Source organism: Dromiciops gliroides, chromosome 6 (assembly GCF_019393635.1).
Source record: "Dromiciops gliroides isolate mDroGli1 chromosome 6, mDroGli1.pri, whole genome shotgun sequence".
In the NCBI taxonomy this organism is placed as follows: domain Eukaryota; kingdom Metazoa; phylum Chordata; class Mammalia; order Microbiotheria; family Microbiotheriidae; genus Dromiciops; species Dromiciops gliroides.
Window position 1 is genome coordinate 38,392,149 of NC_057866.1, and position 20,705 is coordinate 38,412,853.

A 20,705-nucleotide genomic window follows, 5' to 3' on the forward strand; every position below is an offset into this window, starting at 1 on the left:
GATATATAGTTATAAATGAGGGAGAGAGAGACAGAGAAACAGACACAGGGACAGAGACAGAGAGAGATAGAGAGGAAAGGAGAGAGGGAAAGAGATCGGTAGATATACATGAGGAAGGGGGAGAAATGTGGCTCCGCCTTTGACACATGCTGGCTGTGAATCCCTGGGCAAGTCACATAACCCCTAAGTGATCTAGACAGCTCTCTAAGACCCTAAGTTTCAAAGGGGGAGCTCACTTTTGTCTATGAAGGCAGGTCCTCCATTGGAACTCCCTACATTGATTTTTTTTTAAAAAGCAAAAGAAAATGGAATGGGGAGAGATTCATAATCCACGTTCTAGAGATGAGGCTTCAGAGCCTGAATTCCATTTCCCAGGATGTACCAGAGCCTAGAATCTTCCCATGGTTTTTTGCTTTCATCCTTATTGGAGACAATAACCAGGTGAAGACAAGATGTCACCACCCCCTGTGTTTAAGAATGGGAGAGCTGAGACTTCCCTAGCCAATAACAGAAGGTGTGTGAGAGAGGTTGCAGGCCCCATGTTTTTCCTTTTTTGAATATTCATACAAAATGCTAATTGTTTTCAGAAAGTACTATTTATTTTCAACATTTCCCATTGATCTGGCTGTTGGGCACAGCTCTGCTTTTCCTCATCTGTAGGGTTATATCCTAGTTTTTTTTTTTTTAAGAAAAAAACTCTTCTCATGTTCTGTGGAAGATCAAAATTATTATTATTTTTTAAAAAAGAGCTGTCATCCAGGCATTAAGGATCTTCCGCACTACAGTTGGATGCTCAATGACTCAGGGAGATCAGAGTTCATTTTATATATGGATCCTGCTTTTACAAACCACAAAGGCAGACCTGGGAGGCAAGTTTTCCTTGGTTTATTTTTCAACTGCCTAGGAAAATAGACGTAAGGCCAGGTTCAGACTATTGTAGGAAATGAAGTCACTAGATGTATGGTGGACTGATAACTATTCTTGCTCTCTTGTTGTCTTGGTATGATCAGGAGAAAGCACTTACAAAGAACCATGGGCGATTTAGATTATTCTTCTTGGGGACAGCTAGGTGGCACACTTAACGGCTGTTTACCTCAGTTTCCTCATCTGTGAAATGGGTATAATAATAGTATCGATCTCCCAAGGTTGTTGTGAATATCAAATGAGATAATAATCGTGAAGCACTTAGCACAGAACTTAATGCATATTAGGTGCTGTAAGTGTTAGTTATTATTATGGAGAAGAATCACATACAAACACTGCATAGCAAAACCATAACTAGAGTGGGGTAAACTGGTCTTTGCTTCAGGGTGCTGAAATTTCAAGGGCACAAAAATTCAGTTCAGGAAGTCTTTTTCAATCAATTGACAAGCATTTATTAAGCACCAACCGTGTTTCAGGTATACAAAGATAAAATAAGCTGACCCTGTCCTCAAGGAGCTTTCATTCTATTAGGCCTTTAATACTCTAGAAGCCACTAGACTCATGAATTTCCCTTCATGCTCAGTTGAATTTGGCCAAATGCCTGCTTGTGACATTTTCACATTATGGATTTCAGGGTTGACCTGAAAGTTCATTTTGCTTTGCTTGTCCTGAGCGAGGCTTGCAACAGGTGCCAAAAATCACTAAGTATTGCTTTGCTGGTTAGGCATGATTATTATTCATATCAACATAAATAGTGAGTCACAGAATGACGATTTAGTCATCCTGAAGAGGGCATGCCATGGGCTTCCTTCCCCATCACCATCACCATCCACCTTGGGGCAGCTAGGTACCACAGTGGATAGAGTGCTGTGCCTGCAGTCAGGAAGACTCATCCTCCTGAGTTCAAATCTGGCCTCAGACACTTCCTAGCTGTATGACCCTGGGCAAGTCACTTAATCCTGTTTGCCTCAGTTTCTTTATCTGTAAAATGAGCTGGAGAAGGAAATGGCAAACCACTCCAGAGTCTTTCAAGAAAAATCCTAATAGTGTCATGAATAGTCAGAAACAGCTGAATAACAACTGTACTTTGGCATAAAAAACAAACAAACAAAATCAGAGTCCCTGCCCTCAAAGAGTTCTTTTTTTCCCCCTTTTTTTTAGTGAGGAAATTGGGGTTAAGTGACTTGCCCAGGGTCACACAGCTAGTAAATGTCTGAGGCTGGATTTGAACTCAGGTACTCCTGATTCCAGGGCCGGTGCTCTATCCACTGCGCCACCTAGCTGCCCCTCCTCAAAGAGTTCTAATTCTCTCAGGAGAGATAACATATAAATGCATGCTTATATACTATTCTGTATATAAGACTTATATATATATATATATATATATATATATATATATATATTCTGTATATAAGACTTAGAGTTGACAGGGACCTTACTGCTCATTTAGTCTAACACCCACATTTTGCAGATGAGGAAGTTTTTTGTTGTTTTGTTTTTCCAATGGACTCCTTTGCCTATCAAATGAAATATAAGCTCCGGATCCCAGTTTTTAAGGTTCTCTGCCAACTGCCTTTAACCTGCCTTCATCTCTTATTTCCCACTCATGCTCTGTGTTTTAGTCAAATGGGGCTATTCTGCATTGGATCATCTTGAACTGCCCTTGAACTTTGTTCACAGTTTCACACATCTCTTGGAATCAATTTCCTTTAATGTAATTTAGGTCTTTCCTTTCTTCCTTCAAGGCCTAATTCAGCTGCTCCCTCCTACAGGAAGCCTTCCCTCATTGCCCTTTCCCCAACTGAACCTGATCACTCCCTCCTCAGGTTTCTTCTATCATTTTGCCTGATCCTTCTCTTTGTACTTCTCACATTCTTCCCTGTGTCACAGCTGTGTACATTCACCCCTCCCTCACTATTATAAGCTCTTTCAGAGCAGAAGAAGTGTGCTGTTTTCTCTTTGAATCACTAGTGTCTTACATATCTTGTAGGTGCTTAGAGGGAGTTTGGCATGAGCACTAGCCCTGGAGTCAGAAATGTCAGTATCTCCTTGATAACTTGAGGAGGAGGAAGCGAACACTACCATAGTGCAAAGAGCATTGGCTTGCAAGTCAAGAGGCCTGGCTTGAAATTCTGCCTCTCTTACTATTTGTGAGACTTAGCCAAGTGCCTTAATCTCCCTGGGACTCAGGTTTTTTGTTAAAAAAAAATAATTTTGGGGCAGCTAGGTGGCACAGTGGATAGAGCACCGGCCCTGGAGGCAGGAGGACCTGAGTTCAAATTTGGCCTGAGACACTTAATACTTACCAGCTGTGTGACCCTGGGCAAGTCACTTAACCCCAATCGCCTCACTAAAAAAAAAATAATAATTTTTAACTTTTTTTTGGGGGGGGACTCAGTTTTCCATCTGCAAAATGAGAGGAATTGGCCTACATGACCTCTGAATCCCCTTCTAGCTCGAAATCCTTGATTGTGTGCTCCTGTGACTAACAACCATGGGATCAGAACCATTTCCTGGAGAAGAAACCCATTGAGTTTACTCATCTGTCAAATGGGAATAAAAATACCTATACTACCAGCCTCACAAAGCTGTTATGAGGAATGTGCTTTGAAAGCCTTAAAACACCATAGAAATGGAAGTTGTTATTATTACTTCAATTTTGTTATGAAAGCATTGCTGGGAAATTCTGTTTCATGGTCCTCCTGGAGTTCATCTACCCACCCCAGTTTATGGTGAATCAATTAATCAACAGACATTTGTTAAGCATCTTCTTTGTGCCTGTTCTAGGCCCGAGGGACACAAAAAAGTGAATGAAATAATCCTTATTTGCAATGAGTTTATATTCCAACATGTACCACATGGATTTAGGAACATTTTACATTTTCATAATCTCATGTTTTGGTTTCCTCACTCAGGACAATGTCCCTCACACTGCACCTTTGAGTATGTCCACTGGGTGATGGTCTCACTTCCTGCAGAATTATGAGCTAAACAAAGGGGAAGAAAGAACTTCACGGGTCTTATCAGCCAGGGGCTTTGATGACTTCATCTCTTTCTTTGCTGCTTCCCATGTGTACTTGGCCAGCAATATTAACTCATTTTCCCTATGACAATGACATGGCTTCTCCTTTCCCAGAGAGTCATGAGGCAGCTTGGGTGGGGGGTGCAATGGATGGAGTCCTGGAGTCAGGAATATCTGAATTTGAATCCTGCTTCAGACACTTACTAGCCATGTGACCCTGGGCAGGTTACTTCCTCTTTCAGTGCCTCAGTTTCAACATCTGTAAAATAAGGATAATAATAGTCCCCACCTCACAGGTAGGATCAAATGAGCAACCATATGTGGAAGGCTTTGCAAGCTCTAAAGCACTGTATAAATACTGGCTATTAATGTTCTAAAGTTTGAAGTGTCAGATACTGTATGCTAAATTTTTTAGGGATGGGGTGGGACAAGGAGGGTTAAGTGACTTGCCCCAGGGTCACACAGCTAGTAAGTGTCAAGTGTCTGAGGCTGGATTTGAACTCAAATCCTCCTGAATCCAGGGCTAGTGCTTTATCCACTGTGCCACCTAGCTGTCCCCTGCTAAATTATTTTGAATGCCTTTTTTGTTTTGTTTTTGTTTTTGTTTTTTTGCAGGGCAGTGAGGGTTAAGTGACTTGCCCAGGGTCACACAGCTAGTGTCAAGTGTCTGAGGCCAGATTTGAACTCAGGTCCTCCTGAATCCAAGGCCAGTGCTTTATCTACTGCACCACCTAGCTGCTCCCTTGAATGCCTTTTTGCCTTTTTATAAGTATAATAATTACCTGTTGTAGTTTTCTTCTACTCCCAGACCAGAATCTCCCATTGTAACAAAGAAAAAAGGTTAAAGAGAATGACAGCACATGAGCTGTCTTCTGCCTGTCTCCTTCTTCCTGCCTCTCTGGAGGCTTATCAGTCCTCTGGGACCAGCATCATTCCTGGCCTTTTGTTGAGACCAGTGATCTCTCAGTGTTCTTTTCATCATTTGATGTGGTCGTTACGATCATGTAGGCTCTTTTCCTGGGGCTACTTTCTTCATTCCGCATCCATTCATTGGAGATTTCTCATGTTTCTCCGAAGTCTTCTTATCCATCATTTCTTATTACACAATAATAGTCCATTCAATTTATATACTATTGTTTGCTCAGCCATTCCATAGTTGATAGATGCTCTGGGTGGTGAGTTCTCCTCTCCCTTCTGTTCTCTTTTTGTTTGTTTGTTTTTTGTTTTGTTTTGTTTTTTTAGTGAGGTATTTGGGGTTAAGTGACTTGCCCAGTGTCTGAGGCCGGATTTGAACTCAGGTACTCCTGAATTCAGGGCCGGTGCTCTATCCACTGTGCCACCTAGCTGCCCCCTCTCCCTTCTGTTCTTGATGTTCTTTTCCAGCATTGATCCATCTCCTTGAAAAACTGAGTTTTTTTAAAAAATGCATGATGGTTGTAGCTTAGAGAAGGGAATTAGAAAATAAGCACTTGTTAAGCACATACTATGTACCAGGCATTAAGCTAAGCACTTTATCAATATCATCTCATTTGATCCTCTCATCAGCCCTGGGAGGGTGGTGCTATTATTATTATCAGGCACATTTTACAGTAAAAGAAACTGAGGCAGACAGCAGTTAAGTGACTTGCCCAGGGTCACATAGCTAATAAGTTGTCTGAGGCTGGATTTGACTTCAGGTCTTCCTGACTCCAGGCTCAGAGGTTTATCAACTGGGTGGCCTTCCTGCCTCTGAAAGAGAGATAGCTGAGTAGAGATATAATATACGTCTCCAAATTTGTCATCATGATCCCACACTAAGAAGCCTGATGAGGCTTTCTTCAACCTCCAGGACTAGAACTAGATGGGGAATTCTCCAGCTGCCTCTCCTCCAAATCTCTTCTGAGAATTGAGTCTTCAGTTTACCTGATAGACAATCCCCTCTCTTCTCAAGGCTTTCATATACCTCACCTATAAGAGTAGAATTAGATTATTGTTAAGGTTTGTTCTGGCTCTAAATTCTATGATTTACAGCTAGGGCATAAAAACAAAGCAAATGGCATATTTGCCCTGGCTTCTAGCAGCTTAGGAAGAGATATGACATATAGGCAGTGTTGTATAATGGAAAGTGCTGAACTTAGAGCCTGGAATCTGGGTTCAAATCCTGATCTGCCTCTTACTAGCTTGATGACCTTAAGTTACTTTGCCTCTTGGGGCCTCACTTGAAAAATGAGGACTTAGGTGACCCTTCCAACTCTATATCTATGATCATATGAAATAATTGTAAATATGAATGTTCAGTGTCCAGAAGGGCTCAAATTGAGAAGTGTGAAAGATTTGAGGAGCTGGAGGGGCTGGGGTAGGGATTCAGAAAACTTCAGGGAGGATATGATACCTGAGTTAGACCTTGAAGGAGGGGAAAGATTTCAACAAGTAGAGATATTGGGGTGGGGGGGAGGAGAGGCCATCCAGTCTTTGAAAGTGGGGATTTGAACCTTGAGGCAGTGTTCTCTCCCCTTACCACAGTTTGAGGAAGGAATTGGCAAATGGAGAGTAATCTGGCTCTAGTTAGAATACAGAGTATGTCAAGGGAAGGTGTGTGAAATTAACTTGGAAAGACCAATTGGAGCTGCCACATGGAGGCTTGTGAATGCCGGGCTTGAGGAGTTTCCATTTTATTGGTTAACACTGGGCAGCCACTGGAGGTGTCTGAGAAGGTCAGTGGAATGACATTTGTGCATTGGGAAGATGATTTTGGCCGTATTGTGAAGTGTAGCTTAGAGAGGAGAGAGACTGGGAGCAGAAAGAACAAGTAGGGACCTATTGTAATGGTCTGGGCAAGGGTGATTAGGTCCAGATTGACGGTAATTGCCATGAGAGTGGAAAAGAAAGGACAGACATAAGAGATTCCGCTGAGGTAGAGACAATAGGATGATGGCAACTGATTGAATGTGGGAGGTGGTGGAGAAGGAAGACACGATAGATTATGAGCCTGGGCAACTGGGAAAAGTGGGCGGATAGGTGGCTCAGTGGATAGAGTGCTAGGCCTGGAGTCAGGAAGACCTGGGTTCAGATCTGCCCTTAGACACTACCTGTGTAATGCTGGGCAAGTCATTTAACCCCGTTTGCTTCAGTTTCCTCATCTGTAAAAAATGAGCTGGAGAAGGAAATGGCTAACTACTCTAAAAACTTTGCAAAGAAAACCCTAGATGGAGTCTCAAAGGGTCAGATACAACTGAAAAAAAAAAATGACCAAATTGGATCTTGGAAAGTCAGTCATTAAAAACACATCTCGGGGCAGCTAGGTGGCGCAGTGGATAGAGCACCGGCCCTGGAGTCAGGAGGACCTGAGTTCAAAATCTGGCCTCAGATACTTGGCACTTACTAGCTGTGTGACCCTGGGCAAGTCACTTAACCCCCATTGCCCTGCAAAACAAAACAAAACAAAACAAAACACACATCTCTATGCCCTTTCTGGCTTCTGGTAGCATGATTCATAAGGTTTAGACCTGGAAGGGACCATGGAGGCCACCTAATCCAACCCAGTCATTTCTTTCTTCCTTCCTTCCTTCCTTCCTTCCTTCCTTCCTTCCTTCCTTCCTTCCTTCCTTCCTTCCTTCCTTCCTTCCTTCCTTCCTTCCTTCCTCCCTCCCTCCCTCTCTCTCTCTCTTTCTCTTTCTTTCTTTCTTTCTTTCTTTCTTTCTTTCTTTCTTTCTTTCTTTCTTTCTTTCTTTCTTTCTTCTTCTTCTTCTTCATTTTTTTTTTTGGTGAGGCAATGTGGGTTAAGAGACTTGCCCAGGGTCACACAGCTAGTAAGTGTCAAGTGTCTGAGGCTGGATTTGAACTCAGGTCCTCCTGACTCCAGGGCCGGTGCTCTATCCACTGCGCCACCTAGCTGCCCCCCAGTCATTTCACAGATGAGGAGACTGAGGTTAAGTGATAACCCCATGCCACATTAGTAGTATATTGTTTCTTAGGAACTTCTATGGTGGGAAGTGAAGCACCTACTTCTGCCAGGGTTGGAAGAGGGATTTGAATCCAGGTCTTTCTGACTCCAAAGTTCCTCCTTCTACCCCATGCTGCCTAACAAGAATTCGGGGACACTACAATTTATGAATCCTAACTCTACCAGCCTGGGGATGCATAGAACAGGCTTCCATTGTGCCAGTCCACCCTGGAGGGAACATTTCCAATGGTCTTCTCTCTGAAGGCCTTCACCTACTACCCCCCTCAACCCAACCCCCACTGTTCGTATAACCCAATCACCAACATTTCTTTACTTGTAGATTGGTGGGAGGAATCTGTCCCATCCTAAGTGTTTTTCTTAACTCCCCTAGATTTTTCTGAAAGCTTGGGTCAGGAAGGTGAGATTATTCTAATGGTTTTTTTGGGGGGGGTGGAGGAGGGTGTCAGGGATTTATCTTTGGGCCTGGCCTGGATCAGGCACAAAGGGTTAAACTAATCTGGAAAGCTGATCTGGGGGTTAAGTGGAGCTAGGCCACTGATTTGTAATCCCCACTGCTCAGGACACGGCATCTATTCTTGTAAATGTCATCACTTTCTTGGTGCTATCTGGTAACATCTGAGTCATGAGGTGCTGACAAAAATCCAGGGTACTTAAAGTTAAACTTGAAGCATTCTGCTCATTCCTGAGATGCTCTCGCCAGCCAGCCGGGTCTGCAGTTTGGACGGTAAATCTCTTAGCTGGAAATGCAGCTTTTCCCTGGGGTCCTTCACTCTGGTGAGAGGCAGAATCACCCAGATGTGGGCCCCAGGGCTTAGGGCTTCTCACACCCTCCAGGCCACCGCTGATGAGAGAGGCAGGCCACAAAGAGGAGGCCAGGGGGATGAATGAGTACTTTGCTCCACTGGTCTTGCCCAAACTCAATCTGGCTTCCCTTTCCCCCCAGTGGAGGTCAAAGGTCAAAGCCAGATCTCTGTTTTGGGGACTTCTAATGGAATTTCTCCCCACCTTGGATTGGAAGTGTGGTGACTCCAAGATAGGGCCATGAACTTCATGATTTCTTCTCTCTCTTTGCTTGCAGTCACACTACAGGATATGAAAATGATAACCACAGCACTCCGATCCTCTGTGGGGCCCAATATAGAATCCACACTCACGGCGTCTTTAGGGGAATACAAGTGAGTATGGTGGGAAGTCCAGCTACTTCCCTACCCCCACCTCCCTTCCCCAAACAGGCTTTTTGGTTCTTCACTGACTCTTCGTTGGGCATTCGGTAATCTGCTGCTAATTATAGTCAGCAAGGACCCCCAGCCTCCAGATAAGCTGGTTTCCTACTCCTCCACAGGCCAATATAAACTCTATGACTCAATCCAAGATCCTTCCTGCCCCTTCCTCCTCTTCAACTTTCCTTTACCTTGAGAGGCCCTGAGTGGATACAGAGCCGGACCTGGGATCAGGAAGAACTGACTTTTCATCCGGTACTCCCCGGGCTGGGTCTCAGTTTTCTCATTTATAAATCAGTGACCCCAACCCCTGCCTCTGTCTCTGAGGTGCGGTAACTGTGTGACCACAGACAATTCACAAGAACATAAATTTAGAGCCGGAAGAGACTTCAGAAGTGGTCGAACCCACATCATTTTACAGATGAGGAAATTGAGATTCCAAGTCCAGCTTTGTATCCAGTAAACTAAGCCACTTCTGAGCATGTTACTTCATCTATAAAATGGGGGTGATTAGACTTGGAGTCCCAACCTCATGAAGTCATTGTCAGGGTCAAATGTTCTAATGTATGGGAAGCACTCTGCAGATGTGAAAAATCTCAGTGATTCTTTATTCAGGGTGGCCTGAATGCTATTGGGCTGAGCTTGCATATTGACTTCCCCTGTCCAGAGAGAGCCACCCCAACAATGGGCCAGTGTAAGGTAAGGACCCATCCCCGCCCCAAATCCCAGGCAAAATAAGTTAAAAAGTTGCTGGGAAATCAGAGAACTTTGTTGAAGGCCACCTCCCTAGCTCTTTGTAAGAGCTCAAAAATGAATACAGTTATCAAAGGTTGGTACTGTTACTGGCTCCTATTGTTACAACTCCTATCACATTTATGATGCTTTCTTCAAAGTAACCAGTGCCCAAGATTAGAAATAACTGGAATCAGTCAGGGGGCTGCTCACATCATCAGCTGAGATATCTTCATTAATGTTTCCAGTGAAGTTTCATTATAATAGAACACAATGATCTCACTTCACTGTGACTCCCGAGATAGACCCCGGCATTATAGATAATCCATTTATCTAATATAGAAACCCCCATTTGACTACTTTCTTCATACTGAATTCAAGTCAGTGCAACCAACATTTAGTGAGTATCTCTTATGTGCAAAGCACTGTGGTAACCAAGGAGGAAAAAAGAAAGGAGAAAGAAAGAAAAAAGAAAGGAGAAAAGAGAAAGAAAACAGAATGAAAGTATGTGGAAGAAAGAAAAAATAAAATGAAGGGAATATAGAAAGAAAAAAAAGAAAGAAAAAGAAATCAAGAAAGGAAAGAAAGAAGAAAAAGGCAGGAGAAAGGAAGGGAGGGAAAAAAGAAGGAAATGAGATTGAGAAGGAAGGAAGGAAGAAAAGAGGGAAGGAAAGAAGGAAGGGAAGGATGGCAGTAAGTAGGGAGGAAAGAAGGGTTAAAAAGGAAGTGAGAGAGGCAGCTAGGTGGCACAATGGATAAAGCACCTGGCCCTGGATTCAGGAGGACGTGAGTTCAAATCTGGCCTCAGACACTTAACACTTATTAGCTGTGTGACCCTGGGCAAGTCACTTAACCCCAATTGCCTCACCAAAAAAAAAAAAAAGGAAGTGAGAAAGGAAGGAAAAAAGAAAGGAGAGAAGGAAGGAACCTCTGTATTCAGGGAGCTACTCAAATGAGATAGTCAGTCAAACATGGGATCAAAAGACCATAGATTAAAGGTTTAAAAAGACTCAAATCAATAAAATTGATTACATCTTCAAGGCAGTGCTCTAAGTGTTGGGCATGCAACAAAAAAGTCACAAGAGTTCCTGTCCTCCCAAAGCTTACATTCTACTGAGGAGACCTAAATAATGAATGAAAAGTGTTTTGTGTTTTGTGGAAACCTTAAAACATTGTATTATTACTTATGTGAATGCAGCATAGGACCATAGGAGAATAGATTTTAGAGCGGGAGAACACCTTAAAGGTAATTTAGTCCAATCTCCTTATTTTATAAATGAGGAACCGAGGTCTAAGAGGGTTAAGGGACATGCTCAAGGCACAGGCAGCACATGATTCTCTGACTTCAAATCCAACACTCTTCCCATTTGTCACATGCTTAATAATTTTTTTTTTTGTGAGGCAATTGGGGTTAAGTGACTTGCCCAGGGTCACACAGCTAGATGATCTGCTGGGAAGCATGTAGTTATTTTCAGCAAGGCAATGGTCCAATATAAACCTGAAGGGCTTATGAAAATGCCAACCCATCTACAGAGAAAGAAGTGATAGTATCTGAAAATAGATGGAAACACTTTTTTTTTTTGGTGAGGTGATTGGGGTTGGGTAGCTTGCCCGGGGTCACGTGGCTGGTGGGTGTTGGGTGTCTGGGACCGGATTTGGGCTTGGGTGCTCCTGGTTCCAGGGCTGGTGCTCTGTCCACTGCACCACCTAGCTGCCCCTGGAAACATATTTAAAAAAAATTTTTTTTTTCTCTTTGACAATTCCTCAGTCTGAAATTTTGGGAGTTTTTCGACTGTTTTCTCTCACAACCTAGCTAATGTGGGAATGTTTTCCATGACTACTCATATATAACTTATTTTGAAATGCTTGAGTTCTAGTGGGTGGGGGGTGGGAATGGAGGAGGAAGAAGTTGGAACACAATTTTTAAAAAAAATTGATGTTAAAATTTGTTTTTGCATATATTTTGGAAAATAAAATTCTATTCAATAATAAAAAAAGCTTTATGCAAAGGAAAAAAATTAAATAAAAAAAATTTTTTTAAAGTGTTAAGTGTCTGAGGTCGGATTTGAACTCAGGTCCTCCTGAATCCAGGGCCAGTGCTCTATCCACTGCGCCACCTAGCTGCCCCGCTTAATAATTGTTAATGACGGAATGAAATCATGAATCAATTGCACTTATGATATAGGAAGTGCTTAAAGCTTGTCCTTGCATGTACAGGAGTGTGGAACTGAGCTCAAGGAAATCTTGAGAGATTCCAAAATGCTCCCACCTCTGAGTAGTATAAAAAAGAATAAACTATATCCCAATGAAGGGCTTCCAGAGATTCAGGAGTGGGCTGGAGTGACTCACTAGCTCAGAGATTGAGGTGGGTCCTTACCTTGATTTTCTTTTAGCAGAGGCAACTTGTAAGAGATGGGAAAAAGTCACTGGACTGGGGGTGGGAGGGGAGGGGTCAGAAAACCAGGGTTTGAATCCCAAATACATGTTCTGTTTTGCCAAAGCTGGATGCTCTGGGCCTCTGTTTCCTCATCTGTACAATGAAACCTACAATTTTTTTTTTAAATAAACATTTTTATTTAAAATTTTGAGTTCCAAATTCTATCCCTCTTTTCCTCCCTGCTCCCTGGGATGGTAAGCAACCAGACATAGGTTATACATGTGTAGTTATGTAATATATTACCGCATTAGTCCTTTTGTATAAGAAAACCCAAATAAAAGAAAAAATGAAAAAAATAAGTGAAAAATAGCCTGCTTCAGTCTATGTTCCATCAATATCAGTTCTTTCTTTGGAGGTGGATAGTATGCTTCATCATTAGTCCTTTGGGGTTGTCTTGGATGCTTGTATTGCTGAGAATAGTTAAGTCATTCACAATTCTTCAATGAACAATATTGCTGCCATTGTGTACAATGTTTTCCTGGTTCTGCTTACTTCACTGTACATCAGTTCACATAAGTCTTTCCAGGCCTTTCTGAAATCATCCTGCCAAAACCTACAATTCTTTAATCCAGGCATTCTTAATTGATTGATTGAGTGTGTGTGTGTGTGTGTGTGTGTGTGTGTGTGTGTGTGTGTATCATCCAGTGAATCTTATGGACCTCTTCCCAGAGTAATATTTTTGAACACACAAAATAAAATTCAGGATTACATAGGAAACGAACTATACTGAAATGCAGTTACCAAGATAGAAAAAAAATCAGTTATGTATGCCAGGTTAAGAACCCCTACAGCAATGGAACAATACAATTTTAGAGCTGAGAGAGAATGATGGATGATCTAGTTGAACCCCTTCATTTTCTAGCTGTTATTTTACACCAGGTTCTTAGAGTTGGTTCCTCTCCCCGCCCCCCCCCCCATTTTATTCACTGTTCCAGACTCCTTCCTTTTGTCATTCTATCACTGTCATACATTTATTGTGGATTGGAGGAAAGGACAGTACTTCCTTTAACTGCCTTTTGATCTCTTCCAATCATCCCTCCTTAATTTCAGTGGCCCTGAGTAGAATGGCATTGCTTTCTCTCTTAGTTTTTCTACCAAATTTCCTAGCTCATCATTTGGTCAGAGATGTTTATTTTTCTTCCATTCTTGGTGTAGTTTGTTGTTGTTCAGTCCTTTCAGTCATGTCTGACTCTTTGTGACCCCATTTTTCTTGGCAGAGATACTGGAGTGATTTGCCATTTCCTTCTCTAGCCCATTTTAAAGATGAGGAAACTGAGGCAAACAGGGTTGAGTAACTCACCCAGAGTCACATAGCTAGTCATTGTCTGAGGCCAGATTTGAATTTAGGATGAATCTTCCTGATTCTAAGCCAGGTGCTCTAGCCACTGTCCTACCTAGCTGCTCATTTTATTTTTCTCCCCAGGGATAGACATGGGTGTTCTGATCCATCCCTTAAAGTTCTATTCCAAGAGGTAACACTTCATCTGACCTGTGGCTTTGTCATTGCAGGATGTCCGTCGAGTGCCTGGGGTAGCCCCTACTATCGTGAGGTCAGCCACAGAGACCAATGAGAAACGCCCGTTCATGTGCGCATACCCAGGCTGCAACAAGAGATACTTTAAGCTGTCCCACTTACAGATGCATAGCAGAAAGCATACTGGTAAGTCAGTCTCACTGCTTTTCATCTGAGCTCCCTCCTAGCCCTTCTCACTCTGAGCTGCTCCGAGTTAGACATAATGAAGCTCCTGCCAGGAAGCCTTCTTATCTTTGGATTTACCCTTAGAACCTAATATATGTATTTCAAACCTGAATCCAAGTGGGGCTTAGGGATGCTGGGAAGGAAGCAAGGGATTTCTGTGGAGGGAAGCTAGAAGAGTTTGGAGAGGTTTAAGGATGGCCTTCCAGGGGTGAATGGAGGAAGACAGAGGTGTTAGATTTAGAACTAGAGGGCACCTTGGAGCCCATCAAATCCAATGGATGGAAGGAAATGGAGGCACTGAGAGGTATCTGAGTAAGGATTTGAACTCAGGTCTCCCTGACTCCAAGTCCAAGTCCTTTATTCACTTACCCATACTGCTGTCAGTCCCACTAGACTCTCTCCTGGTGCTACTACATTTGAAATATTGTGCTCAATTCTGGGCCTTGTATTTTAGGGGCAGCTAGGTGGCTCAGTGTATAGAGTGCTGGGCTCGGAATCAGGAAGACTCATCTTCCTACGTTCAGATCTGGCCTCAAGGCACTTAAATGGCTGTATGATCTTGGGCAAGTTTGCCTCAGTTTCCTCATCTGTAAAATGAACTGGAGAAGGAAATGGCAAAGCACTCCAGTGTCTTTGCCAAGAAAACACCAAATAGGGTCACAAAGAGTGGAATGTGACTGAGCAACAACATATTTTAGGAAGACGGTGAGGGAATGACTGGAGGAGGAAAACCAGGATGATGAGGGTTCAAGTAATGTGAAGATCAACCCAAAGAACTAAGGATATTTAATCTGGAGAAAAGAAAATGTAGGGGAAGGAAGGAGAGAATGTTAGCCATCCTCAAATAAAAGAAAGACTGGCACACGGGCAAGGGGTTAGTTATTAGATTTGTTCTCTAGGAGTAAAGGAGTGGAGGGAAGTTACAAAGAGATCAATTTAGGCCAGATTTGTGGAGCAGTGGATAGAGTCTAGACTTAGGAAGGAGAATTCAAATCCTGCAGCAGTCACTTACTCACTGTGTGATCCTGGGTGAGTCGCTTAATTGTAACCTTTAAGTCTCAGTTTCCTCATTTGTAAAATAGGATAAAAAAGCACTATTTCACAGAGTTGTAAACAGATTCTCACCTTATTGTGGTTCACTCATTTTCCAGTCATGTTCAACATTTTGTGATCTCATTTGGGGTTTTCTTGGCAAAGATACCCTAGTGTTTTGCCATGTCCTTATCCAGCTCATTTTACAAATAAGGAACTGAGATAAACAGGTGAAGTGACTTCTCCAGGATCTCACAGCTAGTAAGTGTCTGAGGCTGCATTTGAACTTATAAAGATGAGTGTTCCTGATTCCAGGCCTGGCACTCTATAGTGAGGATCAAATGAAATAATACATGTGAAGTTCTTTGCAAAGCTTAGAGTGCTATAGAGACCCTAGCTATTATTGTAATTAAGTGAAACCTTCCTAGCAATTAGGGTTATTTGAAAGTAGAATGTTCTGCTTTGGGAGGATGGCAACTTCTTGGGGATGTTGGAGAGAGACATATTTTTTAGATCCAATTTGGATTTAATAGTCACTGAATTTCTTTCCTCCCTGGAGATTCAGTGAGTCTTTGCTTCTGTGTCAAGATAATGGAATGTGATAGATGAGATTTAGCAGATACTCAGGGGCCCACCTGGAGACTGATTTAAACTGATTGAATTGGATAAGGTGACTCACTGTTGACTGCTTACTAGATTGTAAGCACATCTGACTGGTACTTAAGGGTACTTAAGAATGTATTGTTCTCAGAGGTTAAAAACTTTTAATTTTACATTGAGACCACCTTCGGGTCCAGTGAACCAATGAATTTGAATGACACTAGCCAATCAGCTTGAAGAACCTCCCATTTCTGGGAGGGGAACATGAAGGAGGAAGTGGATGCTGGTGAGAGAGTGCTTCCTCTTTTGGTGTGAGAGATAAGAGTGGTGGCAGAGGACTTCAGAAGTGGGAGTTTAGGAAGGTTAGGATTGCCAGGTTATAGGAAATCTGTTCTCAATCTTTCTTTCTTTTATTATCTTTCAATAAACCCTAAAAAAAAAACCCTAAACTCATTTATCAGTGATTTTAGTCAGTTTCCCCATAAAACTGGGGGGAGAGATTAGAACCCACATTTAGAATTTTAAATTACACACTCCCAAGGTCACCTGCTGGCCCATTCATTTTTTGAGGGACCAATACTTTGGCCACAGCTGAGGAGCAAAGAAGAAATGAGAGATAGCAAAATAAAATCCTGCTATGCAAGTCATTAGAAATTTTGAGTGGGTTGAGAAAGGTGGAGTGTTTTGGGAAATCATATTTTTCTAAAAAAATTTCTCTTTAAAAGTGACTGTCTAGGATAATCCCAGTTGATGAGAATATAATTCTTATGAGTTCAAGGTCATATTTTTTCCTGGTGTAAAGGCCAGTTGGTTCTGCTCTACTCATGGCCACAGACACTCGGGTTAGTTTGTGGCCAGACATTTCACAAACTTGGGGTGTTACTGTACAGGAATGTTGGATGTGTCAACAGGATTCAGGGGATCCCTTAACATATGTAAGTATGTGGTTGGAGTAGCAAAAATTCTCCCCCACAATGGAAAAAACGATTCAAGGTTCACAGTCTACTGATGATGGGTGGTCAGTAACATCGTCTCTATATGAACAGAAAAGTTTTGTTTTATTATTATTATTATTATTATTATTATTATTATTATTATTATTATTATTATTATTACTTTTATTAAATGCACTCTTGTTGGGAAGCAAGATGTATTCTGACTGCTAAATCTGCTCACATGTCCCCTTTGCCCCCAAATCCTCAGTGGTTCACTCATTTATTTAACAATCACTTATTTGGGGCATCCTGTGCTTCTGGCATTCTACTAGGTATCGGGGATACAAAAATAAAGATGAGACCTTTCCCAAGTCCCCTTAATGCTAATGCTTCCCTTCCATTGATTATCACCAATTTATCTTGTCTGTAATGTTATTCATATGATCTTGTTTGCATATTGTCTCCCTCATTAGATTGTAAACTCCTTGAGGGCAGGGACTATCATTGGCCTTTCTTTGTATCCCCAGCACTTAGCACAGTGCCTGTCACATAGTAGGTGATATTTGTTGACTAAATGAATAACTTCCCTCAAGGAGTTTACATTCTGGGGAGGAAACAACATGTACTTAGATAAATCAATATCAAATATATAGAAACTGTGACAAAATAATTTTGAGGGAGGGGCAGAGTGACCTACATACTGGAGTAATCAGGAAAGGCTTCATGTAGGAAGGGGACGCGAGAACTGAGCCTTGAAGGAAACAATGGATGAGATAAGAGGCAGAGGTGAGGAGGGAGCACATTCTAGGCATGGCCACAAGTCAGTGCAAAGGCATTTTTGGCTCCTGCCAAAGTTCACATTCCTTTGCTTAGCCTTCAAGGCCCACTGCAATCTCCCATCTACTTTTTCAAATTATCCCCCTTTAAGCACACTATACTCCAGTTAAACTGAACATCTCTCTGCCTCCCAAACACAGATTGTGCTCCTGTGCCTTGTGTGCTTTTGGTTTCCCCTATTGTTTCCTGGAAAGACCCTCCCCTTCTTTGCCCACAGAATTCCTACTTGACTCCCCCTCTTACAAAGCTTTGTGTGATTCATTCAGCTGCAGGTGCCTCCTCCCACAAAATATCCTTGCATAAATTGTGCATATATTACCCTTGTATATAATATGTATCTACTTATACGGGTACATAGTGATGCAGTGGATAGAGCACTGAGCTTGGAGTCAGGAAGTCCTGAGTTTAAACCTTGCCTCTGATACTTATTGGCAGTGTGGCCTTGAGCAAGTCACTTAACCTCTGTTTGCCTCAGTTTCCACAACTGTAAAATGGGGATAATGCTTCTACCTCCCAGTGTTGTTGTGAGGATCAAATGAGATAATATTTGGAAAAAAAGAAAGAAAGAAAGAGAGAGAGAGAAAGGAAGGAAGGAAGGAAGAAAGAAAGAAAAAGAAGGAAGGAAGGAAGAAGAAAAAAAAGAAAAGGACTTAGAACAGTGCCTGGCAGATAGTAGGTAGTATATAAATGTTTATACCCTTTCCCTTACCCTTTTGTTTCCCTGGATAGAATGTATGTTTCTTGAAGGCAGGTCCTATTTTGTCTTTGTCTTTGTATCGCCAGTGCCTAACAAGTATCTGTCACATGGTGCTTAATAAATGCTTGTTGATCAATTGATCTTCAAGGAAAAAAATCTATATATACACATGCATACACACATGCACACACACACACACATATATATATATACACACGTATAGCTCTTTTATACACATATACACAAATACATGTACAAACTGTAATTTAAGATTCTAAATGTGGGTTCTAATCTGTTCCCCCAGTTTTGGAGGAAACTGACTAAAATCACTGATAAAACAAGTTTAGGTTTTTAAGGGTTTATTGAAAGGTAGAAAGAGAAAGATTGAGAACAGAATTCCAACAGCATGGCAATCCTATCTTTCCTCAATTTTCCTGTGAAGTCCTCTGCCGCCACCACCACCACCATAAAGTCAGGAACCCCAAAAAAGACAGACCTCTCCAAGCAGGCCCTCCTTCCTCCTTCCTGTCCCCTCCCAGAAAATGGGAGGCTCCTCAAGTTGATTGGCTGGTAGCCTTGATAGACAGTACCCATGTGCAATATATATCTATATATATCTCTATATCTCTATCTATCTCTATCTATCTATCTATCTATCTATCTATCTATCTATCTATCTATCTATCTATCTATCCACTGGATGTGGAATCCTGGGTGAGTAAGTCACTTAACCTTCTCTCAGTGGCCTTGGCAGCTGTCTCAGACTATGCATTGTGGATGAGGTGCTATCTTGCATTGGTAGAGAGAGTTTCCTCATCTGGGACTTCCTTTATACCACTGAAATCATAGGTCCTGTCCCTATCTCTGTCCTACATACCAAGATGCTGTTTTAACCTATCAGCCATCTGGGATGCTGAAAAGAAGGCATTCGTTCTTCAGCAGTGCCTTGCACATAGTAGGGTGTTTAATAAATGTTTATTGACTGATTGGCGTTTTGTGTCATGGCCTCCTTTGACAATCTGGTGAAGCCTATGGGTGCCTTTTCAGAATAAGGTGGAAATGCTAAAGTTAGTTAGAAGGCAGTAAACTATAGTATTTTTTTTCTCCATTCAAGTTCACAGCCCCCCTGAAATCCAGCCACAGGACTTCTGGGAGTCCACAGATCCCAGGTTCAGAACCCCTGTTGTGGAAGGATTCCTGTGTCAGATAAAGGCTGGCCAGAATGAGCTCCAAGATCCATCCCAGCCCTCAAATCCCATGATTCTATGATCTTGCTACTAGAGTGAGCAACTTTTCCTCCCTATAATTAATTTTGGAAAAATGTTGTTAGGACATTTGTAGCCTCCCGGAAACTCACAGGCTCCTAGAAGTGGTCAGAGCCATAGACATAGCCTGCTCCAATTTTCTACCTCGTGGGCCTGGGAATTCCACAGAGAAGCCAGGAAGACCTTGAGGTCACTGAGCTGGCTTCTCCGGCTTACTTCCCAGCATTAGTGTGGCAAATTTTTCTATGGAGGGGGCTTTACTTACTGAGGCCAGACCTTGAAAAGTGGTTTCACAATCCAGTCATCTAATCTTCCCTGTTAAGAAGAAGCCCAAGGCTTTTCATAATAAAAACTACCACATCAATGGCACTTTAAAAGGATTTTAAATAAATCTACACACATTACCTTAGTTGATCTACTCAAGAACTCTTCGAGGTAGATGCTATTTTGTTCCCATTTTACAGATTGGGAAACTGAGACTGAGTTAAGTGATTTGCCCAGGGGCATATAGCTAGGAAGCATCAGAGGCAGGATTCCAACTCCGGGCTTTCTGACTGCAAACACAGCGCTCTTGTAGGGATGCAGTTTATTATGTGGATAGAACAGCAGAGTCAAGAAGGCCTGGCATCAAATCCTGCCTCAGACACTTGCTAGCTGTGTGGTGATCCTGGGAAGTCACTTCACAATCTCAGTTTTCTCATATGTAAAAATGGGGCTAATTTTAGCATTTCCCTCTCGGGGTTGTGAGGATCATGTGAGCTATTAGTCTGTGTTAAGAACTATACAAATCTTTAAAAGCTGTATAAATGTGAGCTGTTATTATTGGAGGACCCAGAATAGGAGTTCTCAACCTTTTTTTGTCCTGGACCCGTTGGGCAGTCTGGAGAACCCTATACATGCCCTCTTTCCCCTCTACTGACTTTCAAATACATAAAGGAAAATGCACAAGCTTTCAAAGAAAACCAATTACATGGAGATATGGTTATCAAAATATCCATTTTTAAAGTTTCTAGACAAACAAGTTAAGAGCCCCTTATCCTGGATTTTGTCAATATGGGTATTCCCACCAATGGTGGTGCTAGTGGTGGTGGGAAAGATGGAATAAACATCAATATAGCACCTACTATATGCCAGCACTGTGCTAACAAACACTGTTAGAAATATTAATTAATTAATTATACAGATTAATCATTCGATCCTCACAAAAGCCTTTGGGGTAAGTGCTGTTATTGTTCCATTTTTACAGTTGAGGAAACTGAGGCAGGCAGAGGCTAAGTGACTTGCGCAGGGTCATACAGCTAAGAAGTGTCTGAGGATGGAGATCCCAGAATCAGAGGACCCGGGTTCAAATCCCAGCTCTGC

General features: G+C 42.1%; 1 protein-coding gene across 4 annotated transcripts in view; it reads left to right on the forward strand.

Annotated features, from left to right (window-relative positions):
- Window positions 1–20,705, forward strand: part of WT1 (WT1 transcription factor) — a 64,766-nt gene that overhangs the window by 35,336 nt on the left and 8,725 nt on the right. For 3 of the 4 annotated variants that reach the window (XM_043971718.1, XM_043971717.1, XM_043971719.1), the window contains 2 exons: window positions 8,968–9,064; window positions 13,788–13,938. In XM_043971718.1, coding sequence (XP_043827653.1) covers window positions 8,968–9,064; window positions 13,788–13,938 — 248 coding nt within the window. Of the gene's footprint in view, window positions 1–8,584; window positions 8,614–8,967; window positions 9,065–13,787; window positions 13,939–20,705 lie in introns of those variants that run through there. The other variant, XM_043971720.1, reaches the window with a different exon arrangement.